General features: G+C 46.0%; 1 protein-coding gene across 50 annotated transcripts in view; it reads left to right on the top strand.

Annotated features, from left to right (window-relative positions):
• Positions 1 to 22,185, top strand: part of MADD (MAP kinase activating death domain) — a 60,159-nt gene that overhangs the window by 12,681 nt on the left and 25,293 nt on the right. For 3 of the 50 annotated variants that reach the window (XM_055093657.2, XM_055093662.2, XM_034932530.3), the window contains exons 10-24: positions 99 to 255; positions 1,464 to 1,567; positions 1,661 to 1,851; positions 2,227 to 2,480; positions 2,733 to 2,872; positions 3,721 to 3,822; positions 6,263 to 6,322; positions 6,686 to 6,788; positions 7,162 to 7,348; positions 7,444 to 7,594; positions 7,905 to 8,111; positions 9,834 to 9,887; positions 11,174 to 11,274; positions 12,778 to 12,861; positions 13,179 to 13,337. In XM_055093657.2, the coding sequence (XP_054949632.1) occupies positions 99 to 255; positions 1,464 to 1,567; positions 1,661 to 1,851; positions 2,227 to 2,480; positions 2,733 to 2,872; positions 3,721 to 3,822; positions 6,263 to 6,322; positions 6,686 to 6,788; positions 7,162 to 7,348; positions 7,444 to 7,594; positions 7,905 to 8,111; positions 9,834 to 9,887; positions 11,174 to 11,274; positions 12,778 to 12,861; positions 13,179 to 13,337 (2,054 nt within the window). The remainder of the gene's footprint in view (positions 1 to 98; positions 256 to 1,463; positions 1,568 to 1,660; positions 1,852 to 2,226; positions 2,481 to 2,732; positions 2,873 to 3,720; positions 3,823 to 6,262; positions 6,323 to 6,685; positions 6,789 to 7,161; positions 7,349 to 7,443; positions 7,595 to 7,904; positions 8,112 to 9,833; positions 9,888 to 11,173; positions 11,275 to 12,777; positions 12,862 to 13,178; positions 13,338 to 22,185) is intronic. The other 47 variants (XM_034932508.3, XM_055093665.2, XM_034932533.3 and 44 more) reach the window with 22 other exon arrangements.

Consider the following 22,185-nt stretch of genomic DNA (forward strand, 5'->3'; position numbering starts at 1 on the left):
CCTGGCTCTGCTTTAGACTTTTTCCTGCCTTTCTTTCAGGCGTTGCTTGCCTTTTTTTCCTTGCTGCTGACTTTCTGTTCTTTTCCCTCATGGGGTAGATATGTTTGATCCAGCCCTGATTGGTGACAAGCCAAAGTGGTATGCTCATCAGCTGCAGCCTATCCACTATCGCGTCTATGACAGCAATTCCCAGCTGGCTGAGGCCCTGAGTGTACCACCAGAGCGGGACTCTGACTCCGAACCTACTGATGATAGGTGAGCATCCTTAGGGCAGCAAAAAGGTTTTAAAGGTGAGGAGGCTCTCACTAGCCCTTCTTTAGCACAGAGAAGGCAAAGTCTCATAGGCTTCCCATATCAGTGTTTTTAATTTAATTTAATTTAATTTATTTATTTTTTTGAGACGGAGTCTCGCTCTGTCACCCAGGCTGGAGTGCAGTGGCGCAATCTCGGCTCACTGCCAGCTCCGCCTCCCGGCTTCATGCCATTCTCCTGCCTCAGCCTCCCGAGTAGCTGGGACTACAGGCGCCCGCCACCACGCCCGGCTAATTTTTTGTATTTTTAGTAGAGACGGGGTTTCACCGTGTTAGCCAGGATGATCTCGATCTCCTGACCTTGTGATCTGCCCTCCTCGGCCTCCCAAAGTGCTGAGATTACAGGCGTGAGCCACTGCGCCCGGCCTTATTTATTTATTTTTGCATGTATGTGACAGAGTCTTGCTGCTCTGTCACGCGGTCTGGAGTGCAGTGGTGCCGTCTCAGCTCACTGCAAGTTCTCCCTCCCAGGTTCAAGTGATTCTCCTGCCTCCACCTCCCAAGTAGCTGGGACTACAGGTGCTGCCACCTTGCCTGGCTAATTTTTTTATATATATATTTTTTGAGATGGAGTCTTGCTCTGTCGCCCAGGCTAGAGCGCAGTGGCGTGATCTGGGCTGACTGCAACCTCCGCCTCTCGGGTTCAAGCGATTCTCTTGCCCCAGCCACCCGAGTAGCTGGGATTACAGGCACATGCCATCACGCCCAGCTAATTTTTTGTGTTTTTAGTAGAGACAAGGTTTCACCATGTTGGCCAGGCTGGTTTCAAACTCATGCCTTCAAGCAATTCGCCTGCCTCGGCCTCCCAAAATGCTAGGATTACAGGCGCGAGCCACTGCGCCCGGCTACTTTTTATATTTTTAGTAGAGATGGTGTTTCACCATGTTTGCCAGGCTGGTCTCAAACTCCAGACCTCAGGTGATCCACCCGCCTTAGCGTCCCAAAGTGCTGGGATTACAGGCATGGGCCACTGTCCCGGCCCCCATATCAGTCTTTATGCTTTGGTTGACTGTTTTTCTTGGCTTCTTTATTTGATTTGTTCCCTGGCCTTGAGTTCGGAGTGCTCCCCCTTTTATTTTTCCTGGTGCTGATTGTAGGTGTTCTCCCTGCCCCTTTCTGTTTTATTTGTTTTTTATGCACTTCACTCTGCAGTGGCAGTGATAGTATGGATTATGACGATTCAAGCTCTTCTTACTCCTCCCTTGGTGACTTTGTCAGTGAAATGATGAAATGTGACATTAATGGTGATACTCCCAGTAAGTGTGCTTGGGGAGATTGGCCAGCCCTGGGCAGGGGTTGGGGGCCCAAGGATGGAGTGGTCTGTACCTGCCTCCCTTGGATTTTGGCAGATGTGGACCCTCTGACACATGCAGCACTGGGGGATGCCAGCGAGGTGGAGATTGACGAGCTGCAGAATCAGAAGGAAGCAGCAGAGCCTGGCCCAGACAGTGAGAACTCTCAGGAAAACCCCCCACTGCGCTCCAGCTCTAGCACCACAGCCAGCAGCAGCCCCAGCACTGTCATCCACGGAGCCAACTCTGTAAGTGAGGAGCGGTGGATGAGTGAGAACCATGGCCTGGGATGTGGGCCTCATCTATTAGGAAAGCCAGGCTGTAGCTATTCATTTGCTGCTTCTCACACAGTTTTCTAATCTTCCTCTTCATGGGCCCTAGAGCTTAGAGCCTAAGAGACCTACTTTTGACCCCAAAAGGAGGTCATCAGGCTTTGTTCAGGGTACAGCTATGATCCCCCTTATATAGTTTGTGGGGACAGAGAACGGGTGCTACAGAGATCATTTCCCACACATTCCTTAGGCTAGAAATCTGACAGGCCTGGTCCAGCCCTGCCAAACTGGGATTACAGGAAGGTACCATTGGGCACCAGGTAACCACTTTTAATTTCATGCGGCCTTTAGGAACCTGCTGACTCTACGGAGATGGATGATAAGGCAGCAGTAGGCGTCTCCAAGCCCCTCCCTTCCGTGCCTCCCAGCATTGGCAAATCGAACGTGGACAGACGTCAGGCAGAAATTGGAGAGGGGTCAGTGCGCCGGCGAATCTATGACAATCCATACTTCGAGCCCCAATATGGCTTTCCCCCTGAGGAAGATGAGGATGAGCAGGGGGAAAGTTACACTCCCCGATTCAGCCAACATGTCAGTGGCAATCGGTGAGAGCCTGGGGATCCCTTCTAGATGGGTGACTGAAGGACCTCACCTCAGTGGACCCTGGGCAAGGGTTAATCAGAAAGTCTGAGAAGTCTGCTCTCGTGGTCCTGCCATCCCCAGAGGATGGTGTTTTGATCCAGGGGCTTAGGAATTACGGGAAGGGAGTGGCAACTGTAGTATAGCATAATTATGGCCCATACTCCCAAGATCAGGTACCCCTGCCTGGGGATCATAGGTGCCTCTGTGCATTCAAGGGCTCAAAAGCTGCTGCGGCCCAACAGCTTGAGACTGGCAAGTGACTCAGATGCAGAGTCAGACTCTCGGGCAAGCTCTCCCAACTCCACCGTCTCCAACACCAGCACCGAGGGCTTCGGGGGCATCATGTCTTTTGCCAGTAAGTGCCTTCAGCTGTCTCTCTCACTCCTGTGTTCCATTTCCTCTACAGCAGAGCCTGACTATGGCAAATGTTGCTTAGAACTTCACATGTAGGCCAAGGTTGGCATTAGCAAGCCCTAATCCAGTCATTTGGGTGATACTGAATAAGGCGTTTTCAAGTGAGGTCAGTAAAGGACAGGGACAGATTAGTCATTATCATTATGCCTGGACATTTCAGTCTATTTCAGGTAAGACAGCTGGATGGGTAACTGGAAAACAGGCAGTAAATTCAAAATCACACACTTGTACTTATATTTTGTGGAAATACTCTGGTCAAATTTGATTTGAGTCCATATCTGGTATCATCTTTGCCTCATAACGGACTCTTCCATGAATGTGCTTTGAAATCGATATGAGATTGAATTTTGTGCTTAAATAGTATTCCCAGCAGTGCAGGGTTGTATCAGCTAAAGATTGAAGACAGACCATGGACTAGAGAGAGCCAACGTAGAGGATCCCTGTGATTGTGAGTTTCTTCAGCAGCCAGGGAGGGACAGTGCCAGCTTCAGACCAGAAGCCTGTTAACTGCCAGCTTTCATGCTGTGTAGCAGTGGATGAGACACTTGGATATTATCATGCGAGGTGGACAGAGAAAGCTGTTACTGGGTTTTGGCTGATCCTGGCAGTGGCTCCATTGTTTGCCTGGAGTTAGACTTGATCCTTTCTAAGACAGATCAGAGATGATCTGATCCACCAAACTGGGATTGTGTTTGAAAAGGAGGGAGGTGCAGATGCTGATAGTCATTAGTCTACTGCTTTGATTACTTACTCTGCCAAGTCATCGCTCTTGCACCCTCCCCTTGATAGGCAGCCTCTATCGGAACCACAGTACCAGCTTCAGTCTTTCAAACCTCACACTGCCCACCAAAGGTGCCCGAGAGAAGGCCACGCCCTTCCCCAGTCTGAAAGGTAACTACAGCCTTCCTTTTGCCAAGCCAGGTTTCTCCGGGAGATGTTTCGGGCTGTGGGTTCATGTCAGGAGCCCTGCATCTGCTGAATCCTTTGACCTGGTTGTCGTCCCTCATGTTGCTCCTCATGGCTTTCACCACACATCCTGGGCTCTGATGGTTGTCAGATGGAAACCATCTTTGTAGCTAGAGACGGCCCTGTTATGTCATTTAGGACAATGGCAACTGTGGGATTACTGCTGCTTCGCGGGAGGACCCTGTCAGGGTGTATGATTAACATAGGGATCATCAGCTGCCCCCAGTCGTCTGCTGGGTTGCCACTGCATGAACTTAGGACAAATTCCGTGCCAAGGAGCTGGCCCACCAGAGAATGGTTATGGAGAGCCTGGCAGCGTTCATAGAGCACAGCCTCTCACCTCTCACGCACTCATAAGCCTGTCAACCCAGGGCTTAATGAGTGTGCCAGTAGTATTGGTTAGTTTCTAGGGGCAGTTAAGACCTTATGTGAAAGCCAGGCGCGGTGGCTCACGCCTGTAATCCCAGCACTTTGGGAGGCCGAGGCGGGTGGATCATGAGGTCAGGAGTTCGAGACCAGACTGACCAACATGGCGAAACCCCGTCTCTGCTAAAAATACAAAAGTTAGCCATGTCTGGTGTCACGCACCTGTAATCCCAGCTACTTGGGAGGCTGAGGCAGGAGAATCGCTTGAATCCAGGAGGCGGAGGTTGCAGTGAGCCGAGGTCGCGCCACTGCCCTCCAGCCTGGGTGACAGAGCAAGACTCCGTCTTAAAAAAACAAAAAACAAAAAACAAAAACCTTATTTGAATTGGTTTGTGCTATCTGACAGTTTCAGGGGCTTTTCTGAATTTGATTTTTTTTTTTTATTATTTTCTGAGACAGTGTCACTCCGTCACCCAGGCTGGATGGAGTGCAAGGTGGTGATCCTGGCTCACTGTAACTGCCGCCATCCAGGCTCAAGCGATTCACATGCTTCAGCCTCCCGTGTAGTTGGAATTATAGGCACATACCACCTCGCCTGGCTAATTTTTGTATTTTTAGTAGAGACGGGGTTTCACCATGTTGGCCAGGCTGGTCTTGAACTCCTGACCTTGAGTGATCTGCCCACCTCGGCCTCCCAAAGTGCCAGGATTACAGGTGTGAGCCACTGCACCTGGCCTGATTTTTTTGTTTTCTCTGGATGGTATGACGAAATATTTAACTGTGGTAGGAAGTGCAGTGAGAAGCAACTTCATGTATTTTTTTTTTTTTTTTTTTTGAGACAAGAGTCTCACTCTGTTGCCCAGGCTGGAGTGCAGTGGTGCAATCTTGCCTCACTGCAAGCTCCGCCTCCCGGGTTCACACCATTCTCCTGCCTCAGCCTCCTGAGCAGCCGGGACTATAGGCGCCTGCCACCACGCCTGCCTAATTTTTTGTATTTTTAGTAGAGACAAGGTTTCACCGTGTTAGCCAGGATGGTCTCGATCTCCTGACCTTGTGATCTACCCGCCTTGGCCTCCCAAAGGGTTGGGATTACAGGCGTGAGCCACCGCACCCGGCCAACCTCATGTATTCTTTAACTGACCTCTCATTCCTAGTGGTAAAAAATGTCAGGTTACTTGGGTGCAGTAGCTCACACCTGTCATCCTAGCTACTTGTTGGGCAGAGGCAGGAGGTTCATTTGAGCCCAGGAGTTTGAGGTACAGTGAGCTATAATTAGGCCAGTGCACTCCAGCCTGGACGACAGAGTGAAACCCTGTCTCTAAAAGAAACCAACAGAAACAAACAAAGTTGTCAGGAGTCTAAGACATGTTCTTAGGTGAGGATGGGAACATTGGATAAATGGGCAAAGGGACATCAGAGCTGGCAGTGAAAGGAGCGAACTAGCACTGCCAGGGAATCCACATGTGGCCGGGTAGGCTAAGGATGGAAGGGTGTCAGTGTCACTGGCCTTCATTTGGTACATTTGAAGAGAAGAGCGATTGAAACTCTTTCATTGCATGCTGATGCTTTGTCGCATTTGCTGCACTTACCCTCTCACCCACCTCCCATCCTCATACCCTGACCCCACTCCCCACAACAGCATCTGCAAGATGGGTTGCTTCCCTGCACATACCCTCAGGCCCCTGGCCCTCTGTGCTGGATGTTTTCTGAAAACCAGCGTTCCCTGTTTCATGCATGTGTGTGTTCAGTACCTGAAGGCTCCCTGTGTCATTTACCCGCCCCTGGCTTTGAGAGGCCAGTTTTAAGGGTGGTCTTTTCTTAGAGCCTTGGTTGTCTCCTGGTCACTTGGCTTCCAGCTCTGAGGTGCCCAAGAACCAAGGTTATGTGCATTCCTCAAGCTTTGGGAGAATGCTCAGATTATCTGGCTTACTGCTCCTCGGAGGGGTAGAGGGGTTGCGGTATTGTGGTATACCTACTAATTGTGTATTTTGTGTCCCAGTATTTGGGCTAAATACTCTAATGGAGATTGTTACTGAAGCCGGCCCCGGGAGTGGTGAAGGTGGGTCTTGCCTGTGAGCTGTGCATGATCTTTTTTTTTTCTCTAGCATTTTCTGTGCCTGCCCGAGGGCCATCCTTCTCATGGAGCAAGCAGCGTCACATGAGTGACCTGCTTGCCCCGTCCCCCGTGACGCCCGTGCTTGCCCATGGGGCTTGCTGCTGGTGCATGTGGAGTGGCCTGAGTCTCCATCCCCACTTCCTCCACATTGCCATGGCTGGTTTCTACCTACGTATGATGCCTTGGTGCTACCCTCACCCAGCCCTTCTGAGGAACGGGCATGGAACATGGCTACTTAGGGCTGTGCTGGCATGAGCTCCTGCACTACAATAGTGATGTCTCTCATTCCTGCCTTCCCTGCCACAGGAAACAGGAGGGCGTTAGTGGATCAGAAGTCATCTGTCATTAAACACAGCCCAACAGTGAAAAGAGAACCTCCATCACCCCAGGGTCGATCCAGCAATTCTAGGTAATAAATGGTAGAGCTGTTTTAAAAGTTCTCAGGCAGAGGTGGGGTGGTTCCTCTACAGAACTTTAGGGATGCTCAAGAGTGGGAGAGAAGCTCTCAATGGGGTAGATGTAATCAATTTCTTGCCAGCACTTCTCATTCTGGCTTGATCTCCATGCAACTGAAAGCTTACAGTGTTGAGGGGGGTTAATCAGCAGCGGTGGGTATTTGGACAAATCGCGTGCTCCAGAGAGGTGGGGATGTGGTACACTTGGACATTCAGAGACATGGCTTTGTGTTTTATCCCTGGAGGCAGACATCTAGTCTGGGTGAAAGGTGGGGGGTGCTCTGCAAAGGAGCTGATGACCACAGAAGCGGTGTGTGGACCCTGTAGTGAGAACCAGCAGTTCCTGAAGGAGGTGGTGCACAGCGTGCTGGACGGCCAGGGAGTTGGCTGGCTCAACATGAAAAAGGTGCGCCGGCTGCTGGAGAGCGAGCAGCTGCGAGTCTTTGTCCTGAGCAAGCTGAACCGCATGGTGCAGTCAGAGGACGATGCCCGGCAGGACATCATCCCGGATGTGGTCAGTGTTGGGGGTAGGGAGTCGGAGTAACTGGAGAGAGGGATGTGAACACCACAGGCAATTTGCCAACGCTAGCCCCTGGGTTATTGTTGCAGGAGATCAGTCGGAAGGTGTACAAGGGAATGTTAGACCTCCTCAAGTGTACAGTCCTCAGCTTGGAGCAGTCCTATGCCCACGCGGGTCTGGGTGGCATGGCCAGCATCTTTGGGCTTTTGGAGATTGCCCAGACCCACTACTATAGTAAAGGTAGGGATCGTACTTGCTGGGCACCATGCCATCCCTAACTCTCCCACTTGTCTCCTGAAGAGAAAATATATGTGTCCCCAGGACACGTTTCCCAGTGCCACGCTGCTTCCCATTAGGCTTTGGGATTTTATTTTCTAATGCATGTTTATACGCAGCGGGTATTCTTTGTTACGAAAAATAAGACATCAGCTCATCTTTCCTTGAACTTCTTCCATTCCACACCCTCCTGTATCCTGGCTCCTCCCACCTCATATCTGCGCCTTGATTCCTACTCACTACTTCTCTTGACCTCTTGATATTTTTCCCTCAGAACCAGACAAGCGGAAGAGAAGTCCAACAGAAAGTGTAAATACCCCAGTTGGCAAGGATCCTGGCCTAGCTGGGCGGGGGGACCCAAAGGCTATGGCACAGCTGAGAGTTCCCCAGCTGGGACCTCGGGCACCAAGTGCCACAGGAAAGGGTCCTAAGGAACTGGACACCAGAAGTTTAAAGGAAGAAAATTTTATAGCATCTATTGGTACGTATCAGTGTGTTTGGTGTGGTGGAGGGGTCCTGGCTTCTTAAATATCCCTTTCTCCTCAATTCATCCAGAATCCTGCCTTTCTCTGCCCCATGCTTTGCTTCTTAGAGAGGGAAGGGGGCCTGTGTCCATTTCTGGTGGTGTTTCTTTGTACTTCTCTAGTCTTTATGCTTCATCCACAGCCACCCCCCACCCCGTATCTTAGATGAAGAATGGTAAGTTTTGTTTAGAGGGCCCAATGAGGCTTACTGCAGGGGGTGTGAGCTGTACTCCTGGCCCCTCCTTTTATTTACGTCTGCATTTCTTCACATAGTGGAGAGAATTCCTGGAAGTGCTCAGGAAGTTTATAGATGCATCTTTGGGCTATAAAATTATGACATTTGTGTCTCTGAAGCCAGTGTCCTCCCATCCAACCATTACACTCCTCTGGAATGTGCTCCTCTGGGGCATGCCTGGCAACCCCATTTCCCTGGGTTCTGGATTTGAGGTATAGGTTTCCAAGTCAGTTCTTTAAACGCTTCTTCACTGGACTTGATTATAATCTCGTTTACATTTGGTGTTTCTCCGTTCCCACAAAGGCAGTGCCTTAGTGAGCTTTCTAGGCATCACCTCTGTTTGGCTCACTCCCTGCTTGACCTTGAGTCATCAAGGTTGGATCTTTCTTTTTCTGGTTCTAGGTCCCTAGGCACTCTGCTTCCAGCTGACATCTCATTGCCATGGCCATTAGCAGTTGCCATATGCTCCCATAAATGGTGACATGGAACCAGATTCCTTTTTAGGGGAGCTACACTTCCCTAGCCAGCAGAATATTATTCTAGTAGCAGTCAACTCCTGGCTTTCTCCTGCCTCATGTGATGTTGTAGAAAATGTACTGACCTGCTAGTCTGGAGATCTGGAGTTTTAGTCCCATATCAGCCTCCAACTAGGAATGCAACTTTGGGCAAATAACTTCACCTCTCAGGGTATTTGTCTCTTCATCTGGGAAATGAGGAAATCATACTAAGTACACTCTGAAGTTCCTTCCAGGAAAAGAATTGCTGTGGTTGCCATTCTGTCTGCTTTTCCCTATGAAGATGCTGGTCTTGACCATTTTATATTCTCTGTCACCTCAACTGGAGGCATTTTTCCAGATCACTGGTGGGTAGGGCAGGTAGGGGTGAGTTGGTTTCTTGAGGAGCAATGAGGAGGGATGCTAACTGCCTGCATGAATTGGCCTTTGTTCAGTCCAGTGAATCAAGCAAAGATTGGTGTTCTTCCTTCTGAAACTCTGGCTGCTTGAGGTGTTCATCTGTCTCATCTGGAATCTGAAAAATTGCCCTTCCCCAGCTCATTTGGTAGAGAGAGTGTGGCATGGTGGGAGTTTAAATGGATCCTAAGTTACATGATCTTGATCAAGTGCTCCAGCCTCTTTAGGACCAGTTCCTCATGCAAAAATGAAGGAGCTTTGTTAAGGGCCCTTCCAGCTCTAACATTCTGCAGGGTTTTTACTGCCACATTGGGATTGGAATTAGAAATTTGGAATCTGTTCATGAGTTTGGGTGGAGGGGTTAGATCTCTTGTTTTCTGCCCCTTCTCCCCATGAAGATATCTTTGTATCTCTTGGTTGGTAATCCAGTGCCTGAGACTGAATCGACTTGGGTGGGTGGGTTTCCATTTCGTCTGTCTGACCAGCCTCTGACTTTCTGTCTTTCTCTCCTGCTTGCATTGCATCTGGGGTAGAATTGTGGAACAAGCACCAGGAAGTGAAAAAGCAAAAAGCTTTGGAAAAACAGAGTAAGGAACAAATGCCCTTTCCTGTTCCCAAGTCCTCCATACCTGCCAACTCCCCAGGCCCAGTTGGGGCAGGCTCCCTTTGTCAGCCCCACCCCAAATTTGCTCTTAGAGGGTGTTTGGAATGGCAGCAGGTAGGTAGCATGTGACTCCTAGGTGTGTGTAGGCCGCTTCTTTCCCCCTCCCCTCGTGTCAATCAGGCTATAACCAGGTGTCTACTGAATACAACTCCCCAGAACTTGGTTCTCTGTTGCTTCAGAGTTGGTGGGGAGAATGTTTGCCTATTTTAGTGCCCCCCATTGGCTGATATCTCCCACACCTGTTAGAAGGCCTGTGGGCACAGTTGGCAGAGATGGTTGCTGTCCCTCCATGTTGAGTCTGTAGCTGCCCCACTCTCTGGTGGCTTGCCTAGGCACGCTTTCTTGCTTTCTGTCATTCTGTCTTTCTGCCATACCATTGTGGGTGGGTGGGGGACAAGGGGGGTGGTTTTCATCTCAAACATAGAAGTTGTAGGATGGAGGTAGGCAGTGCCCACCAAAACAGCTGGTGTTTCTTATCTCATCGGGCCCAACCTTTTCTCCCTCCTTTAGACACATTTGTTTGGGAAGCATTAAGGGACCTGGGGACCATTAAATGGTTTCAGGTACCAGTGAAGCTCAGACTCTTGAGTGCCATGGAATGTGGTTTAGATATTTGTTCGTGGAGCTTTTCTTTTTTTTTTTTTTTTTTTTTGAGTCTTGCTCTGCTGCTCAGGCTGGAGTGCAGTGGTACGATCTTGCCTCACTGCAATCTCTGCCTCCAGGGCTCAAGCAATTGTCGTGCCTCAACCTCCCGAGTAGCTGAGATTACAGGTGTGCACCACCACGCCCGGCTAATTTTTGTATTTTTTGGTAGAGACAGGGTTTCATCATGTTGGCCAGGCTGGTCTCAAACTCCTGACTTCAGGTGATCTACCTGCCTCAGCCTCCCAAAGTGCCGGGATTACAGTCGTGAGCCACCATGCCCAGCCTTGTGGAGCTTCTCTGTTTTAAGATGATTTGCTCAGAATTTTCTCAGGTTGAGAAGATGGCTGGAGAACCCATTGAGACCAGGTCTGATTTGTCCTACTTGGTTCTTAAGGCATCTGGGGACCTCTTTTTCCAGTGGGTCCTGAGTGGGGGGTAGTCCTTGGAAAGGTGACTAGGATGGGCTGAACAGGTCTGGGAACAGCCTGTGCTGCCGTCCCACCCCCTTTACCAGCCTGCCCCTAGCCTTTGTGCACGGAGTAACAGAAGTCTTCCCCTACTCAGGGCCTGAAGTAATCAAACCTGTCTTTGACCTTGGTGAGACAGAGGAGAAAAAGTCCCAGATCAGCGCAGACAGCGGTGTGAGCCTGACGTCTAGTTCCCAGGTTTGTGACAACCTTGTTGAAATTTGCAAGTATTAAATATGCTGTCTCAGAATACTTCTTTAAGTTAAAATAGAACAGTCAGACAGCCGGGCACAGTGGCTCATGCTTGTAATCCCAGCACTTTGGGAGGCCGAGGCGGGTGGGTCACCTGAGGTCGGGAGTTCGAGACCAGCCTGACCAACATGGTGAAACCCCGCCCCTATGAAAAATACAAAATTAGCCAGGCATGGTGGCGCATGCCTGTAATCCCAGCTACTCGGGAGGCTGAGGCAGGAGAAATGCTTTAACCCGTGGGCGGAGGTTGTGGTGAGCCGAGATTGTGCTGGTGCACTCCAGCCTGGGCAACAAAGGTGAAACTCCATCTCAAAATAAATAAATAAATAAAAATAAAATAGCCAGGTGTGGTGGTTCATGCCTGTAATCACAGGACTTTGGGAGGCCGAGGCAGGTGGGTCACTTGAGGTCAGGAGTTGGAGTTGGAGACCAGCCTGGCCAACGTAGTGAAACCCCGTCTCTACTAAAAATACAAAAGTTAGCCAGGTGTGGTGGCGGGCACCTGTAATCCCAGCTACTTAGGAGGCTGAGGCAGGAGAATCACTGGAACCCGGGAGGCAGAGGTTGCAGCGAGCTGAGATTGCGCCACTGCACTCCAGCCTGTGCCACAGAGTGAGACTCCGTCTCAAAAAAAAAAAAAAAAAAAATGAACAACCTCAAAACAACATAAATAACTAATGATAAGGGAATTATTAAATAAGTATAATAGATCCATGTAATGCAATATTAGTATCCATTAAAGATTGTGTTTTCAAAAATTTAGTGACATGGGAAACTGTTTAACAAAGCTACCTATAGTGTGACTCCAATTTTATTTTTAAAATGTATTGAGAAAAAACTGAAAGGAAATATACTAAAAACAGTGGTTAACGTGGGAGGTAGATTTACAGCTTGTTCTTATTTCCTTATTCTTTCATGTATTTTCTACAGTGAGCATGTACTTCTTTAACGCATTGTTTTTTGTTTTTTTGTTTTTTTTTTTGAGACAGGGTCTCATTCTGTCGCTGCAGCTGGAGAGCAGTGGTGTGCTCTCTGCTCATTGCAGCCTCAAACTCCTGGGCTCAAGTGATGCTCCCACCTCAGCGTCCTGAGTATCTGGGACCACAGGCGCCCACCACCATGCCTGGCTAAGTTTGTGTATTTTTTGTAGAGATGGGGTTTCACCATGTTGCCCAGCCTGGTCTCCAACTCCTGGGCTGAAATGATCCTCCCACCTCAGCCTCCCAAAGTGCTAGGACTACAGGCGTGAGCCACTGTGCCCGGCCTATTTCTTTTTTTTATTACATAAGTTGTACGTATTTTATATTCTGGAAACAAAAGTTGCTCGTGACTTCTCTAAGGATGATAACAGAAGGGTGGGGATGGGGAGAAAGAAAAAGGTACAGTATTTCTGTGGGAAACTGAGAGGAGATTGGACACCTCCCCTAATGTTCCTGTGTCTTGTTTCAGAGGACTGATCAAGACTCTGTCATTGGCGTGAGTCCAGCTGTTATGATCCGCAGCTCAAGTCAGGATTCTGAAGTTAGCACCGTGGTAGGGGAACACCACACTGGCATCTTGGTGGGTGGGGTGTGGATTTCCCCTTTGGAAAAGGGTGCTACTTTCTCTTTGGAGGCTGCTCTGAGTCTCAGGTCAGCATGGTTCTCATGGTGGAGATGTTTACCATCATAGGTGTGTGTATATGAGATTTCACCCAGAGCTTCTCATCTTATAAAGAAGGTACTTCCAGAGGCTATCTGACACACCTTTGAAATTTAATACTTTTTTATGGTGGCAGGGAGCTCTAACAGCTTGGTATTTCTGGGGCCCATCCCTGGGGACTGTCTCTTACTACCTTTTTTCCTTTCCAGGTGAGTAATAGCTCTGGAGAGACCCTTGGAGCTGACAGTGACTTGAGCAGCAATGCAGGTGATGGACCAGGTGGCGAGGGCAGTGTTCACCTGGCAAGCTCTCGGGGCACTTTGTCTGATAGTGAAATTGAGACCAACTCTGCCACAAGCACCATCTTTGTAAGCTTTGTTTATTAACAAAAGAAAACCATTTCTTTAATGGGGGAGGGAAGCAGGCTAGAAAAGAATGAAAGTTAAGAGACACTAAAGAGGTAAAGGTTAAATAAGGAAGAGGTAATCTTCTTATATTTGGCTTTAAGGAAAACATTTCTTAAGGCTTTGTTCAGAGTCATTTGACTCACGATCTGGGGCTTTTAGAACCCTCTCCTGAATCATTGATGAGTTAGGCTCCGTGCCCAGTCACGTAAGGGCTTTGAATCCTATGTAGTATTAACCCCCAGGTTTAACACAGGCAAAGTAATACCTTTGTGGCAATGTCAGGACAATTACAGCTCTCGTTTAGTACCAGTCTGCGTATTTCTATGGACTATCCAGTTTTATTTTGGTCACTGCTCTATTTATAAATAAAATAGCATTTTATTTTAGTATATTCCTAACAGTTATTTGAAGTTTTCATTCATTAATAAACATCCATGAAGTGATTTACTAAGTGCCAGATTTTGTGCTAAAGAAATAGGGATGAAAAAGGCATGGTTTCTACTCAAGAAGTTTGTGATTCACTATATTGCTGTGAGTAGTCTCTTCTAATAGGTGAGGGGAACAATGCCTTAGGAAAAAAGAACTTCCCTAGATCACACAGTAAGCCCATGATCAGCTGGAAGGAGATGAATTCTTTTTAGTCCTTGCCGTAGACATCTGTTTTTTTGTTTGTTTGTTTTTTTGTTTTTTTTTTTTTTACACAGGGTCTCACTCTGTTGCCCAGGCTGGAGTGTAGTGGCACAGTCACTGCTCACTGCAGCTTTGACCTGTTAGGCTCAAGTGATCCTCCCACCTCAGCCTCCCAAGTAGCTGGGACTGCAGGCATACACCACCATGCCTGGCTAATTTTTTAGTTTTTTGTAGAGATGGGGTTTCCCTCTGTTGTCTAGGCCAGTCTCAAGCTCCTGGGTTAAGTGAGCCTCCTGCCTTGGCCTCTTAAAGTGGCATGAGCCACTGTGCCCAGCCTCTGCTTTTTAATGTGTATGTGCCTCTATAGGCTGTGTTGAAACACTGATAGACTTGTTACTTTATTAAACAGAGATGAGAATGGATGTTCTCTACAAGAGCTTATACGCATAGGTCCTTATCTTTAAGGCCTATGGGGAGAAAGGAAGATAAAAGTTAAATGAAACCAACTATTTAAAACTGGTTATCATTCCCACCCCCAGAGCCTTCTGTATGTGTGTTTTTAATAGAGTCAGTGACCTCCCAGAGTGAAGATTGGGAATAGGACTGAGAGGCTACTCAAGTTAATGGGCCTTAACTCTCTCTGAGTCTGAACAGACTGATTGGCTGATTGAGTGATTGATTTTTCTTTTGTGCTGACAGTTTATTAGGGGTTTTCTTTTCTTTTCTTTTCTTTTTTTTTGAGATGGAGTCTCGCTGTGTCACCCAGGCTGGAGTGCAGTGGTGCGATCTCGGCTCATGGCAAGCTCCGCCTCCCGGGTTCACACTCTTCTCTTGCCTCAGCCTCCCAAGTAGCTGGGACTACGGGTGCCCGCCACCACGCCCAGCTAATTTTTTGTATTTTTAGTGGAGATGGGGTTTCACCATGTTAGCCAGGATGGTCTTGATCTCCTGACTTCGTGATCTGCTCGCCTTGGCCTACCAAAGTGCTGGGATTACAGGCGTGAGCCACTGCTCCCGGCCAGGGGTTTTCAATAATGTTTTCTTTTCTTTTCTTTTCTTTCTTTCTTTCTTTTTTTTTTTTTTTTTTTTTTGAGATAGAATCTTGCTCTGTCGCCCAGGCTGGAGTGCAGTGGCGCGATCTTGGCTCACTGCAATCTCCACCTCCCAGGTTCACACCATTCTCCTTCCTCAGCCTCCCGAGTAGCTGGGACTACAGGCGCCCAGCACCATGCCCGGCTAATTTTTTGTATTTTTAGGAGAGACGGGGTTTCACCGTGTTAGCCAGGATGGTCTCAATCTCCTGACCTTGTGATCTGCCCACCTCGGCCTCCCAAAATGCTGGGATTACGGGCATGAGCCACCGCGCCCGGCCTTCCTTACATATTAGTTCAACCTTCACCACAAAATCTAACCATGGATCGTAAAAATTAAATTGGCAATGGGGCTAGCCTGCTATACTTCCTGTTTACTTTTAGATGCTTTTCAAACCAATAAGGATGACATTTGTGGTGGAAGGAGCCAGAGTAATAGGAAAATTACTTCTCTTCGCTTAGAAGAAAATCCTCCACCTTGAGCATCTTCTGAACTTTTCACTATAAGACATCTCAGTGCTTGCTTGTACTCTTCAGCCGCATAACTGTGAAGATAGCAACCATCAGTTTCTCATAAATGGAAGCGGCAGTGAGAACCATCTACAGCAGTTTGGCTTCAAGGCCTGTGTAGAGGCCCATTATTCCAAAACACCTGTTAGCCATTTGTATGTCTTCTTTTGAGAGAGATCTATTCAGCTCATTTGCCCATTTTTAAATAGATTATTTGTGTTTTTTTGCTGTTGAGTTTTTTCTTTCTTGTATATTCTGGCTATTAATCCCTTGTCAGATGAATAGTTTGTAAATATTTTCTCCCATTCTGCAGACTGTCTCTTCACTCATTTCATCGTGTCCTTTGTTGTGTAGAAGCTTTTTAGTTTAATATAATCCTGTTTTTGCTTTTGTTGCCTGTACTTTTGAGGTCTCCATAAACTTTTTGCCCAGACCAATGTCCTGAAGCATTTCTGCTACGTTTTCTTCTAGTAGTTTTATAGTTTTGGGTCTTACAGTTAAGTCTTTAATCCATTTTGTGTTGATTTTTCTATATGGTGAGAGCTAGGGGTCTAGTTTTATTTTTCTGAATAATGGATATCAAGTTTTCTGAGCAGCATTTATTGAAGAGACTGTCCCTAACCCCAGTGAATATTCTTGGTTCCTTTGTCAAAAAACAGTTGGCTATAAATATATGGATTTCTTTCTGGGTTCTCTATTCTGTTCCATTGGTCTATGGGTCTGTTTTTTATGCCAGTAGCATGCAGTTATGGTTACTATAGCTTTGTCTTATATTTTGAAGTCTAGTAGTGTGATTCCTTTTTGTCCAGGATTGTTTTGGCTATCGGGTCTTTTGTGGTTCCATATGAATTTTAGGATTGTTTTTTCTATTTCTGTGAAGAATGCCATTGGTATTTTGGTACGGATTGCATTGAATCTGTAGATCACTTTTGGTAGTATGGTCATTTTCACAATATTCGTCCAATCCATGAACATGGTATATCTTTCCATTTTTTTCCCTATACTCTTTCTTACATCAGTGTTTTTTATTTTTCCTCATGGAGATCTTTTACCTCCTTCATAAAAGATAAATTTCTCCTAAGAATTTATTCTTAGGGCATTAATTTGTGGCTATCGTAAATGAGATTGCCTTCTTGATTTCTTTTTCTGCTATTTTATTGTTGGTATATAGACACACTACTGATTTTTATGTTGATTTTGTATCCTGCAAGTTTATTGAATTCACTTATTAGTTCTGAGTTTTCTAGTGGAGATTTCAGGGCTTTCTTTCTTTTTTTTTTTTTTTTTTTTTTAAGATGGAACCAGGCTGGAGTAGTGCAGTGGTGCAGTATCAGCTCACTGCAACCTCCACCTCCCGGGCTCAAGCAGTCCTTCCATCTCAGTCTCCCGAGTAGCTGGGACTGTAGGCATGCACCACCATGCCCAGCTGATTTTTGTATTCTTTGTAGAGACAAGGTGTTGCCATGTTGCCCAGGCTGGTCTAGAACTCCTGGGCTCAAGCAGTCCACCTACCTTGGCCACCCAAAGTGCTAGGATTAACAGGTGTGAAGCACAACACCCAGCCTAATTTTAGGGACAGTTTGACTTCCTTCTGTCCAAGTTGGATGCCCTTTATTTCTTTCTCTGGCCAATTGCTTTGATTAGCATTTCCAGTTGAATAAAAGTGGTGGAAGTAGACATCCTTGTCTTGCTACAGATTGTAGAGGAAAAACTTTCATCTTTCCCCATTCAGTATGATGTTGGTTGTGGGTTTGTCATATATGACTTTTATTGTTTTGAGGTATGTTCGCTCTGTACCTAACTTGTTGAGAGCTTTTAGCATGAAGGAATGTTGACTTTTATCAAATACTTTTGTATTTGGTATTCGTTCTTCTTTAAATGTTTTTAGAATTCTGCATTGAAGCTATTGGGTCCTGAGGCTTTCTTTTCTTTTTTCTTTCTTTTTTTTTTTTTTTTTAAGATGGAGTCTTGCTCTGTTGCCCAGGCTGGAGTGCAGTTGTGCGATCTCGGCTCACTGCTACCCCCACCTCCCGGGTTCAAGCAGTTCTCCTGCCTCAGTCTCCCAAGTAGCTGGGATTACAGGCGCTCACGACCACTCCTGGCTAATTTTTGTATTTTCAGTAGAGACAGGGTTTCACCGTGTTGGCCAGGGTGGTCTCGAACTCCTGACCTCAAGTGATCCACCGCCCCCCCCAAAGTGCTGGGATTACAGGCGTGAGCCACTGCGCCCAGCTTTTTTTCTTTGAGACAGAGTCTCGCTCTGTTGCTCGGGCTGGAGTGCAATGGTGTGATGTTGGCTCACTGCAACCTCTGCCTCCCAGGTTCAAGCAATTCTCATACCTCAGCCTCTTGAGTAGCTGGGATTACAGGTATTCACCACCATGCCTGGCTAATTTTTGTATTTTTAGTAGAGACAGAGTTTCACCACGTTGGCCAGGCTAGTCTTGAACTCCAGGCCTCAAGTGATCTGCCCGCCTCAGCCTCCCAAAGTGCTGGGATTATAGGCGTGAACCACCGTGCCCTGTGATGGGAAGCTTTTTATTACAGATTCAATCTCATTACTTGAAATTGGACTGTTCAGGTTTCTGTTTCTTGGTTAAATCTTGGTAGGTTGTCTGTCTAAATTTATCCGTTTCTAATTTGTTGGCATATAGTTATAGTCTCCAGTGATTTTTTGTTTTTCTGTGATGTCAATTGTAATGTTTACTTTTTTGTTTTTGGTGTTTTCTTGGCGGAGGTCTTTTCACTCTCTCTTTTTTTTTTGGTTAGTCTAGCTCTAATGGTTTGTGGATTTTGTTTATCTTTACAAAGATGAACTTTTCATTTTGTTGATTATTAATTTATTTATTTTGAGATGGAGTTTTGCTCTTGTTGCCCAGGCTGGAGTTCAGTGGTGCAATCTTGGCTCACTGCAGTCTCCACCTCCCAGGTTCAAGTGATTCTTCTGCCTCAGCCTCCCAAGTAGCTGAGATTACAGGTGCCCACCACCACAACCGGCTAAATTTTTTTTTGTATTTTTAGTAGAGATGGGGTTTTGCCATGTTGGCCAGGCTGGTCTCAAACTCCTGGCCTAAGGTGATCCACCCATCTCAGCCTCCCAAAATGCTGGGATTATAGGCATGAGCCACCACGCCCGGCCTATTTTTTTAAGTCTCAGTTTTATTTCTGCTCTGATCTTGATTATTTCTTCTAATTTTGGGTTTGGTTTGTTCTTGCTTTCACAATTCTTTGAGCTGCATCATTAAGTTGATTTGAAATCTTCCTACTTTTTTGATGTGACGTTTATTGCTATAAGCTTCTTTCTTAATACTGCTTTTGGTGTATCCCATAGGTTTTGGTATGCTGTGTTTTTATGTTCATTTGTGTGAAGAAATTTTTAAATTTCCTTCTTAATTTCTTTGTTGACCCATTGGTCACTCAGGAGCATATTGTTTAATTTCCATTTATTTGTATGATTTTAAAAGTTTCTTGTTATTTATTTCTAATTTTCAGAGCACAGTGTTCCTTTGTGGTCTGAAAAGATACTTGCTGTGATTTCAGTTTTCTTAAATTTCTCATTATACTTATTTCGTGGCCTAATATGTGGTCTGTCCTAGAGAATGTTCTGGGTGTTGATGAAAAGAATGTGTATTCTACACCTGTTGAATGGAATGTTCTGTAAATGTCTGTTAGGTCCATTTGGTCTAAAATGCAATCTAAATGTAAAATGTAGTATAAATCCGGTATTTCTGTGTTGATTTTCTGTCTAGATGATCTGTCCAGTGCTGAGAGTGGGGTATTGAAGTCCCCAACTGTTATTGTATTGGTGTGTATCTCTCCCTTTAGATCTAATAATACTTGCTTTATATAGCTGTTCTGTGTTGAATGCATATATATTTGCAATTGTTATATCCTCTTGTTGTTATTACGTAATTACTTTCTTTGTCTCTTTTTAGGTTTTTTTTGTGTGTGTGAGACAAAGTCTCACTCTGTCGCCCAGGCTGGAGTGCAGTGGCATGATCTCCGCTCACTGCAACCTCCACCTCCTGGGTTCAAGCGATCTCCTGCCTCAGCCTCCCAAGTAGCTGGGACTACAGGCGTCTGCTGCCACGCCCAGCTAATTTTTGTATTTTTAGTAAAGACAGGGTTTCACCATGTTGGCCAGGCTGGTCTCAAATGCCTGACCTTGTGATCTGCCTGCTTCGGCCTCCCAAAGTGCTGGGATTACAGGCGTGAGCCACCGTGCTCAGCCTCTTTTTAGTTTTTGACATAAAGTCTGTTTTATCTGATATAATTATAGCTACTCTTGATTGCTTTTGGTTTCTATTTGTGTGAAATATGTTTCTCCATCCCTTCACTTTCAGTCTGTATGTGTCTTTGCTAGTGAAATGAGTTTCTTGTAGGCAGCATATAGTTAGGTCAAGTATTTTTTTTTTTTAATCCATTCAGCCAGTCTACCCCTTTTAAGTGAGGGAATTTAATCCATTTACATTCAAGGTTGTTATTGATAGTGTGGACTTACTTCTGTTGTTTTGTTAATTGTTTTCTGATTATTTTGTATGTCCTTTGTTTCTTCCTCTCATTTATCATTATGGTTTGGTGGTTTTCTGTAGAGATAAGGTTTGATTCTTTTCTTTTTCTCCTTTGTGTGTCTGTTCTACCAGTGGATTTCATACTTTTGTGTATTTTCATGATAGTAATTATCATCTTTTTACTTCCAGATGTAGGACTCCCTTGAGCATGTCTTGTAAGGGTGTGATGACTTCCTCATTTTTTTTCATGTCTGGGAAAGACTTAGTTTATCCTTCATTTCTGAAGCACAACTTTGCTGGGTATAGTATTCTTGACTGAGAATCTTTTTCTTGCAGCGCTTTGAATATATCATCCCATTCTCTACTGGCTTGTAAAGTTTCTGCAGAGAAATCTGTTAGTTTAATAGAGATTCCCTTAAATGTGACTTAACACTTTTCTCTTGCTGTTTTTTTTTTTTTTTTTGAGACGGAGTCTCACTCTGTCACCCAGGCTGGAGTACAGTGGTGCAATCTCGGCTCACTGCAAGCTCCGCCTCCTGGGTTCACACCATTCTCCTACCTCAGCCTCCTGAGTAGCTAGGACTAAGGTGCCTGCTACCATGCCTGGCTAATTTTTTTGTATTTTTAGTAGAGACGGGGTTTCACCATGTTAGCCAGGATGGTCTCGATCTCCTGACCTCGTGATCTGCCTGCCTCGGCCTCCCAAAGTGCTGGGATTACAGGCGTGAGCCACTGCACCCGGCCTTCTCTGGCTGTTTTTAGAATTCTGTCTTTGACTTTTGACAATTTGACTGTAATGTACCTTGGAGAGGCCTTTTTTTTTTTTTTTTTTTTTTTTTTTTTTTTTTGAGACAGTCTCGCTCTGTCACCCAGGCTGGAGTGTAGTAGTGTGATCTCAGCTCACTGCAACCTGCGCCGCTTGGGTTCAAGCTTTTCTCCTGCCTCAGCTTCCTGAGTAGCTGGGATTACAGGCATGCACCACCACGCTCGGCTAATTTTTTTGTATTTTTAGTAGAGATAGGATTTCACCGTGTTGGTCAGGCTGGTCTCAAACTCCTGACTTCAAATGATCTGCCCGCCTTGGCCTCCCAAAGTGCTGGAATTACAGGCGTGAGCCACCACCGCATCTGGCTGGAGAGGACTTTTTTGGATTGAATCTGTTTGGGGACTTTTGAGCTTCCTGGATCTGGCTGTCCATCTCTCTCCCCAGACTTGGGAAGTTTTCAGCTATTATTTCATTAAATAAGTTTTTTATGCCTTTCCCCTTCTCTCTTTGGAAATCCAATAATATGAATATTTGTTTACTTAGTGAGATCCCCTAAGTGTTGTAGACCTTCTTGACTGTTTTCCATTCTTATTTTTTTCCCTCTGACTAATTTCGAATGACTTATCTTCAAATGTAGAGTCATTCTTCTGCTTGATCAAGTCTGCTGTTGTAGTTCTCTATTGTATTTTTTCCTTTTTTTTTTTTGAGACGGAGTTTCGCTCATGTTGCCTAGGCTGGAATGCAATGGCACTATCTCGGCTCACCGCAACCTCTGACTTGTGGGTTAAAGCAATTCTCCTGCCTCAGCCTCCCAAGTAGCTGGGATTACAGGCATGCACCACCACACCTGGCTAATTTTGTATTTTTTAATAGGGACGGGGTTTCTCCATGTTGCTTCGGCTGGCCTTGAGCTCCCAACCTTAGGCGATCCACCCACCTCACCTCCCAAAGTGTTGGGATTACAGGCGTGAGCCCCCACGCCTGGCCCTCTATTGTATTTTTTAAACTTTGTTCATTGAATTATTCAGCTGCAAGATTTCTGTTTGGTTTTTTGTTATGATTTTTATCTCTGTTGAATTTCTAATTCATATCATGAACTGTTTTTCTGATTTTGTTGAATCATCTATCTGTATTTTCTTGTATCTCATTGCATTTCCTTAAGATCATTACTTTTAATTTATTTTCTGGCAATTAATTGATTTCCTTTTCATTGGGGTCTATTACCAAAGAGTTATTATGTTCCTGTGGTGGAGTCATATGTCCTTGTTTTTTTTCATGTTTCTTATGTCTCTGTGTTGATA

This window comes from Pan paniscus, chromosome 9 (genome assembly GCF_029289425.2).
Source record: "Pan paniscus chromosome 9, NHGRI_mPanPan1-v2.0_pri, whole genome shotgun sequence".
NCBI lineage: Eukaryota > Metazoa > Chordata > Mammalia > Primates > Hominidae > Pan > Pan paniscus.